The following is a 12,434-nucleotide window of genomic DNA, read 5'->3' on the forward strand; positions in this document are numbered from 1 at the left end:
TTAGGAAAACTATAAGTGTTATTGATCATGTCAGTAACAAAACCAACAAAAATCAATGATTATATCAATAGATGTGTAAGAAGTTTTTGACAAAATACAACACCCATTCATATGAAAAATATCAGAAAACATAGAAAAAATGGGGCTTTTCTTAAAATGATAGGTAGAATTTATCTAAAACCAAGAGCAAGCATTGCCTGTATTAGGGATAAACTAGAAGCCTTTCCAGTAAGGTCAAAGGTAAACCAAGGATGTTCATTTTCACCATCATTATTCAATAATTGCTCTAGATATGCTACTGATAGCAATTTTAGAAGAAAAAGAAATTGAAGGAATAAGCATAGGCAATGAGGAAACAAAACTATCACTTTTTGCAGATGATATGATGGCTTACTTGTAGAACTCTTGAGAGTCAACTAAAAAGCTAATCAAAGCAATTAACAACTTTAGCAAAGTTGCTAGATACAAAATAAACCTACACAAATCATAAGTATTTCTCTGTATTAACTCTAGCAGGAAGAGATGGAAAGAGAAATTCCACTTAAAGTAATTGCAGATAGTTAAAAATACTTGGAATTCTACCTGCCAAGACATACATAGGAACTTCATGAACACAATTGCAAAACCTTCACACTAATGAAGACAGGTCTAAAAAATTGGAAAAATATTAATTGCTCCTAGGTGGGCCAAGTCAGTGTAATAAAAATGGCAATACTACCTAAATTAATTTACTTATTTTGTGCCATATCAATAAAGTTACAAAAGAATTATTTTATTGAGCTAGGGAAAAAAAATAAAAGAATTCTTTTGGAGGAACACAAGGTCAAGAATATCAAGGGAATAAAAAAAATTCACAGGAAGGAGGCTTAAAGTAGAAGATTTCAAATTATATTAGAAATTGGTAATCATGAAAACAATTTGGTACTGCATAGGAAATAGTGGTTGATCAGTGGAATAGGTTAAATACACAATGTACAGAAACATGAGCACTGTAACTTGGTGTTTGACAAACCCAAAAATCCCAGCTCTTGGAGCAAGAACTCACTATTTGACAAAAACTGCTGGGAAAACTGGAAAGCAGTATGGCAGAAACTAGGTACAGACTAATGTCTCAAACTGTATATCAAGCTAAGCTCAAAATGGGTCTGTGATTTAAAGGGTGATCTGAGCAAATTAGGGAAGGATGGAAAAAATTACCTGTCAGATCTATTGATATGGGAAGACTTCATGACCAACAAGAGATAGAGAGGTTCACAGGAAGTAATATTGATAATGTTGATTACATAAAATTAAAAAGTTTTGGCACAAATTTATTGCAGGCAAAGTTAGAGAAAAGCAGGAAATTGGGGGAAAATTTTTTTTTACTGCAAGTTTCTCTGATAAAAATCTCATTTTTCATATATAGAGAACTGAATGAAATTCATCAAAATAAGAGCCATTCTCTAATTAATAAATGGCAAGGGATATGATCAAGGAGAGGAAGAAATCAAATCTATCAATAATCATAAAAACATGCTCTAAATTAGTAATAATTATAGAAGTACAAGTTAAAACAATTCTTTAATTTAAAAAAATTAAAACAAAAAATCTCACACATATCAAATTGGCTAAAATGGCACAAAAGGAAAATGACATGCTAGAGGGGATATGGGGAAATAGGTACAGTAGTGTACTGTTGGTGAAGCTGTGAGCTAGTCCAACCATTCTGGAGAACAGTATAGAATTATGGCCAAAGATTTATAAAACTATGCATACTGTTTTAGATCTATAGCCCAAGGAGATCAAAGAAAAAGGAAATGACCCATATTTACACAAATATTTATAGCAGCTCTTTTTGTCATGGCAAAAATTGGGAGTTGAGGGGATGCCCATCAATTGGGGAACAGCTGAACAAATTGTGGTATATGATGTGATGTGAACTATTGTGCTGTAAGAAATGATGAAGGGGATGGTTTCAGAAAAACTTGGGAAGACATATGAACTGATGCTAAGTGCAGTGAGCAGAAGTAGGAGAACGGTGTACATAGTAACAGCAATATAAGGATAGTCAACTGTGAAAGACTTTGTGATTCTGCTCAATACTCTGACCCACCACAAGAACTCATGATGAAAAATACTATCCATCTGTAGTTAGATAACTAGTGGACTCAGGTTGCAGATGGCAACATATTTTTCCCCTTTATTTTTCTTGCTTTTTATCTCCCTGGAACATAATTAATGCGAAAATATTTTGCCTATATATATATAATGGGCATCATATTTTGCCTTCTTGAGGGGTGGAGGGTGGAGAAAGGGAGAGAATTTGGAACTGAAAATAATAATAAAAAAGAAATTATATGTGAAATGAACAGAGAAGCATGGAATGATCTACATGAACTGATGCAGAATGAAGTAAGCAGAGCCAAGAAGCAGTATACACAATTTAAAAAATGCAAATGGAAAGAATAACCGCACAGCAAAAAGTCAAAAATGAATGTAGCAAAATTATAAAGATCAAGCAAGACTCAAATGAAGAGATAGGAGAGGACACATCCAACTCTCCCCTTCATGGAAGTAGGAGGTCCACAGGTGGTACACATTGCATATGTTTATGACTTTTTAAATGTATTGATTGGTTATGTTGATTTTTTTTTCCCTCTTTTTAAAAAAATACTAATAGTTCTATGGGATGGCTCTGGGGAAGTATGAAGGCTATTGAGGAAAACTATGATGATGTAAAAAAATAAGACACCAATAAAATCCTATTTAAAAAATAATACCGGTAGGAGCAGTGGGATCAGGAAGGGTCAGACGGGACTGGAGTGACAACCACCAGTAGGACCTACCTTACTGGATTGTTGTAAGACTCAGATGAGATAACATATGTGAAGTAAGCCTTAGAGTGGAAATACACACACATTTATTATTGCTCATTTTGCTTTATTACTGCTTATTTGCTTAATACCAATAATTACCTATTGCTATTATCACCTTCACTGGAGTGTAGTTCCTAGAGGGCAGAGACTATGTTTCCTTTTTTCTATTTCAAGCTCACTCAACCGTTGAACTAGTTCTCACACTGGAAGTAACCTCTGCCTTAGAGGCCCCATATTCTGATTGGCTGGTTCCTCTCAGAACGTCCAATTTAAAAATGAAACCCAAGTCAAAGATGTCTTCATTCCTCTTCAGTCTGCACTGTTGACTCAGGTCCAAAGGACTTTTCTCTGCCATGATCCTGCCCACCAGTTACAATAATGCCTAGATTATTGTAATAGCCTGCTGGTGGATCTGCCTGGCTCCAGTCAGTCCATCCTCCGTTTAGCCACTAAAGTGATTTTCCTAAATCGAAGGTCTGATCATGTCACCTCCATACGCAACAGACTCCAGCAGCTTCCTGTTGCCTCCAAGAGCAAATACAAAATGCTGTGATTGGCATTCGAAGTCCTTCACAACCTAGCCCCCTCCTACCTTTCCAGTCTTCTTACACCTTACACACATTCTTCAATTCAGTGGCACTGGCTGTTTCACAACCAAGACTCTATCTCTTGGCTCCAAGCATTTTTCCTTTCTCTCCTTCATGCCTAGAACACTCTCCCTCCTCCACTCCAACTACTGATCTCCCTGGTTTCTTTTAAGTCTCAGCCAAAATCCCACCTTCTGCAAGAAGCATTCCTTAACCCCTTTTAAATCCAGTGCTTTTTCCTTTTAATTATTTTCTATTTAACCTGTATGTATTGCTTTGTATGTATTTGTTGCATGTTGCCTCCTCCATTAGTTTGTGAGCTTCTTGAGGGCGGGAACTGTCTTTTGCCTCCTTTTGTATCCCCAGTGCTCAGCACAGTGCCTGCTGCTTAATAAATGTTTATTCATTACTTGAGTCCTGACTCAGTAATACCATCCCCTGCACCCTCAGCTTCCCCAGCAGAGTATATTGCTTGGTTTTTTGTTTTGTTTTATTTTGTTTTTGTTTGTTTGTTTTTTAGGCAATTGGCATTAAGTGACTTATCCAGAGTCACACAGCTAGTAAGTGTCAAGTGTTTGGTCTGAGGCCAGATTTGAACTCAGGTCCTCCTGACTTCAGGGCTGGTGCTCTATCCACTGCACCACCTAGCTGCCCCCATGAGCAGAGTATATTGCAAATAGGGATAGTGTAAGGACCCAAGTATATTCAAATAGGGATAGTGTAAGGACCCGACCAGTGATTTCATTGATATGGGGAACCCACAGGTGAGGAAACTCCCTCAACATGTAGGTGAGTGCCTTCTTTGCAATTTACAGCTTAGGAAGTTGCCTGGAGCAACCCAGAGGTTGTGACTTCTTCAGAACCACACAGATAGTGTGTGTGTCATAGGAAGATTTGAACCCAGGTCTTCTTGACTACAAGTATACTGCCACCTGCAAATAGTAGGTGCTTAATAAATGTTTGTGCGCAGACGCTTGACGTTCTGTTGTGTTCTTGTTCAGCGATATGCAGAATGCGACTGCTGGCTCTTTTGCTTCTGCTTTTGCTGCCCTGGTGCTGTGCCCCACAGAGCTGGTGAAGTGTCGACTACAGACCATGTACGAAATGCAGACATCAGGGAAGATAGCAGAAAGCCAGAAGTAAGTTCCATTAGTGCGGATCCACAGCACTTCCTTGTCACCTTGGGGTAGGAGGGGGGTGGTGGTGAGTCTTGTGTGTTGGATGCTCTGTGTGCTGGTGGGAAGGGGGCAAAAGTCTCTGGACATTGCTGCAAATATATCAGATTAAAAAGTGAACACAGAAACAAACCTACTTTATCCTAATTTGTCCACTCTAAAATATATTGATTTATTTAGAAAGCATCAGCTTTCTGTCAATGAGATTTGTAGAACAACCTTATTTTCTGTACTCTTTAAGACATTTAATTTGCCTTGATGCTAGAAAAAGCTTACCAGGGATGGGGAACCTTCTACCTTGAGACCACTCATGGCCTTCTAGGTTCTCACAGTCCTTTGACTGAATCCAAACTTCTCAGAACAAATCCCCTTAAAAAAAGGATTTGTGAGGCAATTGGGGTTAAGTGACTTGCCCAGGGTCACACAGCTAGTTAAGTGTCAAGTATGTGGTCTGAAATCAGCTCTTAACCCTTTCTTGAAAGAAAGGTCTGAGGCTGGATTTGAACTCAGGTCCTCCTGACTCCAGGGCTGGTGCTCTATCCACTGCTCCACCTAGCTGCCCTAAGATATTTTTAAAGAAAATAATTTGAGGTGTGATAGAAGGTGTTGATGAGAATGACTGATATAAAAGAAAAAAGTAAATAAAATTAATTTCTTTTAAATTACTTCAATTTCAAAGTAATTGTTTTTTAAAAATGATTTAAATAATTCAGCTAGAAGAGTAGTCTGTTCTTTCCCCTTATATGTAATATTGGGGGGCCATCTCCAATCATCCTGATCTATATCTCGCCAGACCCAGATGGCTCTAGAGGAGAAAATGAGGCTGGTGACCTTATATGGTCTTCCTTCACTTGAATCCACTTCATTTGCAAGTCATGGCATCACCCTCCTGGTGTCCTGGTCCACTTCCAGAGTGAAGGACAAATAACAGCAATAACAATGTAATATTGAACACCATATCAAAAAAGGGGGTGTCAGGGGACAGGAATTGAAATATTTTGTATCTCGGAAGAGAAATGTCCCAACCATGAGAGGTTATATAGCATTGGGACTACCTGTTGTTTTATCTCTACATTGGTCCCCAGAACAACCTTGGGCAAATCATGTAAGTCTCCTGTAATTGCTGCCCTTTATAAAACAACTGATCTTGACTTCCTGGCTGTACTGGAGGGACCTAGCAAATCAGCTGATGTCTGGTTAAACTCTTTCGATTTCTTGAAGGAATACATCAGACGCAAGTTAATTATCTTGGGGCCCCCAGGTCCTCAGGTGACTTGAGTTTTGAGTCCCACCTATTGCCAGAGAGTGAAGTGAGAGGTGAATTATTATTTACTATTTGGTAAATGGCCTCTCTCTAGTCCTCAGTCCAAAAAAGAAACAAAACGGAAACAAGGCTCCTTACAATAACTATGGACCGATGTCCCTAATGAACACTGATGCAAAAGTGGGAAATAAAACTTTGGCAAAGAGGCTACAGCAACATATAAAAAAAAATTATACATTATGACCAGGTTAGATTTATACCAGTAATGTAGGATTGGTTCAGTATGAAGAAAGTGGTGAATATCAGTACAAAGGAACATTCAGAGGATTTTAGCATTTAGAGCTGGGAACATCTGGTCCAATCCAGGTCTTCTGATATCAAATTTGGAGTTCTTGCCACTACAGCAGGGCTATACCTCTTTCTGACAATGTTGTTTTCACCTCCTGGCCTGGCAAAATGCTTTGTGGATGTGCTTACGACAAGTCACCCTACTCAAGTGCTCTCTATACTTTTCTTCCTTTAATAAAGTAAGTCAATTTCTGCTTGGCATCATGGGATAGAGAACGGACTTTAAGAGCGGGAACACCTGGATTCAAGTCCCACTTCTGACACATACTGGCTATGCAACCTGGGGCAAAGCCAGTGGCATCTCAGTGCTTTAGGCAACTCCAGGTTTTTAAGTTGTAGAGAAGACACTGACCTGCACTGGCAGAGGAAGTCACCTCATCTGGGAGTTCTTTAAACCAGATGCAATCCTTATTCCTCTGTGCTTTTTTTTTTTTTTTCAGTGTAGGACAGTTTAGATGTAGCTCACTGGTGTCAGACTCACATAGTGGGCAGCATATTAGATGACTTGCCCAGGATCATACAGCTAGTAATCCCAATTATATTTTAATATGGTTCTGTCAGCTGCTGGGGAGTTTTGCAGGTTCCTTGAGGCTGGTAAGCCTTGAGTTTGACACCTTTGTTGTAGCTCATCTTTTTAACTGCCTACAATTTTCCCTTCAGTTTAACTCCTTCCTCCCTATTTTGGTCATCTAGCCACCTGAACAAGATCCACTTGCTGCCCACTAAAACACAAAGTGTAGAAAGGAAAATTGAGGAGATAGAAATAAGAGAACTTTTAAATCAGGTTAAATAAGGTTCTAATTCTTTTTTTCTTTTCTTTTTTTTTTGGCAGGGGGAGGGCTAGGCAATGGGGTTAAGTGACTTGCCCAGGGTCACAAGCTAATAAGTGTCAAGTGTCTGAGATTGGATTTGAACTCAGGTCCTCCTGACTCCAAGGCTGGAGCTTTGTCCTCTGCATCACCTAGCTGTCCCTTAAGGTTCTAATTCTTGCCAATTCACCACAAAAAGGCTCTGTAAAGAATGAAGTTGTCTGTTGTGAACTTTAAGGATAAACTATGTGTTGGACTGAAATTTAATTGAGGTAATAGTCTGATTTGCCTTTGTCCATTTCTGGGGGTGAAGAGTTAAGGGGGAGGGGAGGGAAGAGATGAAGTTGTGTGTTTAGATAGCTAAGTGATTATGTAGTGCCGAGGCAGGAGTACCGTAAGCCCTGTCTTGCTATCAGGAGACTTTTTGGTGGGCTGAGAACAAGCCTGTACTGGGAAGAAAGGAATGATGAGCTTGGTCCCAAAAAACTCAAGGTTAGACCTATGCTAGATTCATCTTGTTTATGTTCTGAAGGAAAGGCCTATTTCCGTCTGGGGCTGCAAGAGAAACAAATGCCAGAAAGCCCAGTGGGAGTGGCAAGTATATGGCATTTGGAATCAGAGAACCTGGATTCTAATCCCAGCTCTGCTTCTTAGCATGGCTGTGACCTTGGGCAAGTTATTTACCCTTTCTGGGCCTCAGCTGATAAGTGATAAGGGACCTCTAAGCTCCCTCCCACCTTTAAATCTATGGTCTCCTGCTTCTAGATAGGCCATGAGGGAAAACCAGGACAGCCAGGTGAGGGGAATTCAAGCACAGGGAAGCCCAGGGCAGAGGTGGCAACTGGTAGGGCCAGAGTCAGATTCCAGTGTCTTTGGGAAATGTTTTACGAAGTAAATAAAAATACAATACAACATAGACAATGTTAATTTGTGGTTTTCTAAGGCAAGGATCTGTTTCCCTTTCAGTGTGTTACTACTGGCCTAGGGAGTTTAGGGCCCCCTCCTCTGAGAATGAGTAGATTTAATTATGTTATGCTGATATAGAATTGCTGTTATATATATTCTCTTTCCTCTTTGTCAATTTTGTTCTTGTTCAGTCATATCCAACTCTTCATGACCCCATTTGGGTTTTATCATTAAAGATACTGGAATGGTTTGCCATTTCCCTTTTCAGGTCATTTTATAGATGAAGAAACTGAGACAAACAGGGTTAAGTGACTTGCCCAGGGTCATCCAGCTAATAAGTGTCTGAGGCCAGATTTGAATTCAGGAAGACTCATCTTCCTGACTCCAGGCCTAACACTACTATGCCACCTTGTTGCCCTTTTATTTTGTCAATAAATCCTGGAAAATACACTCTTGTTACCTAGAGGGAGAAGGCTGACCTGAAGAAGATTAGCAGAAAAAGAGGGCTAAGAACTGGGATGCATTAGAAGAATAACCAGCCAGATTATTCTAACAGGTAAGGGGACAGGGAATTAGGGTTGAGGTACAATCCTCAGATCTTTGAATTCAGGGAGCCAAGCTGGCTTCAAGGGCCAAGAAAAGTCCAGGAGCTCTCATGACTCCTAGCTTGGGGTTAGACATCAGGAAAGTTTAGTCAGAATTGCAAAGGGCAGGAACCATGGGTCTGAGAGCCAAGTTCTCTTTTTACTCTGCCCAGGAGGAAGAATTGGAGGACCAGAAAGCTTGCAGAGAGATACTTCTGGAGCTGGAGTCCTGAATCCTTCCTAGATTCTGAGAAAGGAATTAATTCAGAGAGGCTGATTATTCTGACTGACACAGGACCAGCTTTTTTATTGCTAGGAGGCAGCCAGAACCCTTAATGGATTGGGTCTGTGCCATCACAGCCAGAATTGGTAATGGACAGTTTTGGGGCCACTGTCTTATTCCTTCATCATTTGCAACCTAATATGTATTTATGTTATCTTTTCTCTCAGTACAGTATGGTCGGTAGTAAAGGGCATTCTTCGAAAGGATGGCCCTCTGGGTTTCTACCATGGACTCTCCAGCACTTTACTTAGGGAAGTACCTGGATATTTCCTGTTCTTTGGTGGCTATGAACTAAGCAGATCATTTTTTGCATCAGGAAGATCAAAAGATGAGTTAGGTACGTACTTCATTTTTGAACAGATCGCAGACTGTTGCGTGTGCTTTGATTTATGCCAGCGTGGCCACTGAAGTTAGGCTTTACCCTCCACACGATCTAGGCATCCACGAGATATGGTATAGTGGCTTTGGACAAAGATGGAGCATGTATTGTCAAATGTTCTTAGTCTTGTCTTAAGGTTGGGTAAACCTCTGATTGGTAGAGGTTTGAAGGATGCATACCAAGTCACCTTCCTCAGTATAACATTTCTTCATTAACTCAGTTAAGCTTTTTTTGGGCGGGGGGAGGGTGAGTGTCTATTTGAGGAAGGAGAGAAATGAGAAAATATTTGCATGGGATTTCTACATGGCAGAAAAATAACCTTGGGAGAAATTTCAGTAGCAAATTATAAAAAGTCTTAGATAATACAGGATTTGATGAATCCCTTGAAGAATCTGAGTCATCTCTCGGTTCAATATAATCACCCTAATATGTATGGATGCTTGACTGGATCCTTATTTTTCCTAGGGAACAATGTGTTTTCTCATCTCTTCTATGATTAGGACAACCCTTTTTTTGTTTGTTTTTCAACAGCAAGGTCCATTTATTTTAAATTTTAATTTTCAGTTCCAAATTCTCTCCCTCCCTCTACCTGCTTCCTCATCCATTGAGGAGGCAAGAAATATGGTGCCCATTTTAAGTATGAAGTCATGTAAAACATATCTCCACATTAGCCATATTGTGGTGGGGTGGGCAGGGGAAGCAAAAAAAAAAAAAGGTGAAAAATTATGCTTCGTTACTCAGTCCATCAATTCTCTGTCTAGAAGTGCATGGCATTTTTCATCATGAGTCCATGAATTGAATCCAAACTTCCAGTCGAAGGGCCCCACTTGAGGACCTAAAGGGCACATGTGGCCTTGAGTCTGCAGGTTCCCCACCCCTGGGTAGGGGTTCTAAAACTGTAGGGCCTTTGGAGAGAAAAGATGAGTTCTAGGATTTGGGGAAAGTGGTGACACATGAAAGCTTTATTTCCTATTAGATGTTTTTGGGAAGACTTGGTTACGTTATTCCATTTTCCCCAATCTCCATGACAAAGTAATTATGTTATAAAGCTGTGGTGAAGAATTGTGTAGAGCAAGACCTTTCAAGTGAACTTGGAGTTTCTTGTCCTGAAAGATAGAAGGAAAGCCAACAGTCCAGAAACCAGAAATAGTTTGTGCTTCTGGCTGTAGGTGACAGGGTGGCATTTGTCCCCTTAAGAATCCCCTCCTGGGATTGTATTCTTTGGCCTAAGATTTTTTTCTTGAGAAACTCTCATTGGTGATCTTTCCCAGGTGTTGAGCTGATGATGTCAGTTGCCCTGTATTTCTGGTAAAGTGGTGTTTTTCTGGCTTTCCTCTTTAGGACCCATCCCTTTGATGTTAAGTGGTGGCTTTGGAGGCATCTGCCTCTGGATTGCTGTGTATCCAGTGGACTGTATCAAATCAAGAATCCAAGTTCTTTCCATGTCTGGGAAACAGGCTGGCTTCGTGGGGACATTTGCAAGTGTTCTGAAAAATGAAGGTGAGTCTGCGAATGTAAAAAAATAGAATGCAAAGCTTATATGGTGGCTGGTACTACCTAATGCTTCCAGAGTTTCTTTTTAAAAATTTTTGGCTGAGGGCCAAACTTTGATGGGGAAATTCAAGCTACCACCCTCTTCTTTTTCTTGATCTGTAAGCTCCTCAAGGGCAGGGATTGTTACATTTTTTTTTTGTTTTTGTATCCTTAGCACTTAACACAGTGCTTGGCACATGGTACGTGCTTAATAAATGCCAGTTGATGAATTGATAGACATGATGGATTACTAGCATTGTAGCTGTTGCAACACCCATTCGTCCTTGTTACATCCCCTCTTTGTTGCCTCAAAGTTGTTCCCTAGCAGCAGTTCTAAAGCTGGCATTGCACAACTTCAAGACTGTTAGCCTCAGTTTTCTTAACTCCTAAGTGATTAGAGGGCTTTGGTTGGCATAAAGACTTTGTGTTCAACACGACCCATTGTATCTAGACAGGTTCTTCGCACATCTTTTCCAGTGATAATCAATTTCCAGTCCCTTAAAAATGACAGTGAACGTTAATGACCATGGCTTTTTAATGACCATGACTGGCCATGTATAAATGTCTAATATTGAAGAAAACCTGTTTGTCACTAGTATGTCAGGAGCAATGGGAGGGTCTAGGGACCTCCTTGAGAAAAGGAAGTTCAGCTGTGGGCCTAATTCTGGGGATGGAGAAGCAGATGTTTGCAATTCCTGGCCCCATAGAAGTAAAGAGTGTCAGGATTTAGTACCAGGGCTGGTATTTGGTACTTGGAGGTGAGACTAACCTGGGGGGAGGGGGGAACGATGAGGGGGAAAAGGTTAAACAGAGTATTTGCTTTGCTTTTGTTGAATCTTGCCCAGCTCTTCATAAGCCCTTTTGGGGTTTTCTTGGCAAAGCTACTGGAATGGTTTGCTATTTCCTTCTCCAGCTCATTTTACAGATGAGACCATTGAGGCAAACAGGATTAAGTGACTTGCCCAGGTGCACACAGCTAGTTAGTGTCTCAGGTTGGATTTGAACTCAAAAAGATGAATCTTCCTGACTCCAGGCCTAACACTCTATTCACTGTGCCACCTAGCAGCCTGAGTATTCACAGAATATTCAGGTTGTATCCATGAAGCCTAAAGAAAGTGGGAACTTGGAAAGAATGAGTATATAGTAAGTTTGGAAAGAGGGGATTGAATGAACGTATTTGAGAGAGTGAATCAGGGAGAACCAAGGCAACTTCAGCCAGAATGAGCTGTACTCAGAAGCTACAAGGGTTCAAAGCAGATATCTAGGTCTTAGTATCACTTTTGTTGATCCCCATCCTCCCCAATCACCACCCCCAAAACACAGAATAAATGCCAGTCAAGAAAGCAGTAATGAAAAGCTGTATATCAGATACTATATCATAGAACATATCTGTAGCGAGCATTTTCTGAACTCTTCCTCAGTTCTGTTTTGGGAAGTTAGTGTTGAGGGGAGTACATTATAACCTGGGACATAAAGTGTGAGCAATATTAGCTAATTTTCAGGATTATTAAAATATTTATATGGGTATTAGGTCCTTGTAAGTATGAAAGGGTTGGAAAAAATAACCTCCTGAGTAATCTCCTTGTGAGTTCAGGAGGCCAGTACCCATCCTTCTAACAAACAACCTTAGTACCAATTGCCACTTGGCAATTCAATTGCATTTTGTATTCTAATTTCAAATGAACAAGAGATATGCAGAGTTTGAGTATTG

At 40.1% G+C, this 12,434-nt stretch overlaps 1 protein-coding gene across 1 annotated transcript in view; it reads left to right on the forward strand.

Annotated features, from left to right (window-relative positions):
• The window catches only part of SLC25A15 (solute carrier family 25 member 15), a 36,321-nt gene that overhangs the window by 22,248 nt on the left and 1,639 nt on the right, over positions 1-12,434 (forward strand). Inside the window, 3 exon segments of the mRNA XM_027856937.1 lie at positions 4,444-4,581; positions 8,979-9,148; positions 10,532-10,690. Coding sequence (XP_027712738.1) covers positions 4,444-4,581; positions 8,979-9,148; positions 10,532-10,690 — 467 coding nt within the window.

The sequence above is a fragment of the Vombatus ursinus genome, unplaced genomic scaffold, assembly GCF_900497805.2.
Source record: "Vombatus ursinus unplaced genomic scaffold, bare-nosed wombat genome assembly UNPS02011700.1, whole genome shotgun sequence".
Lineage (NCBI taxonomy): Eukaryota > Metazoa > Chordata > Mammalia > Diprotodontia > Vombatidae > Vombatus > Vombatus ursinus.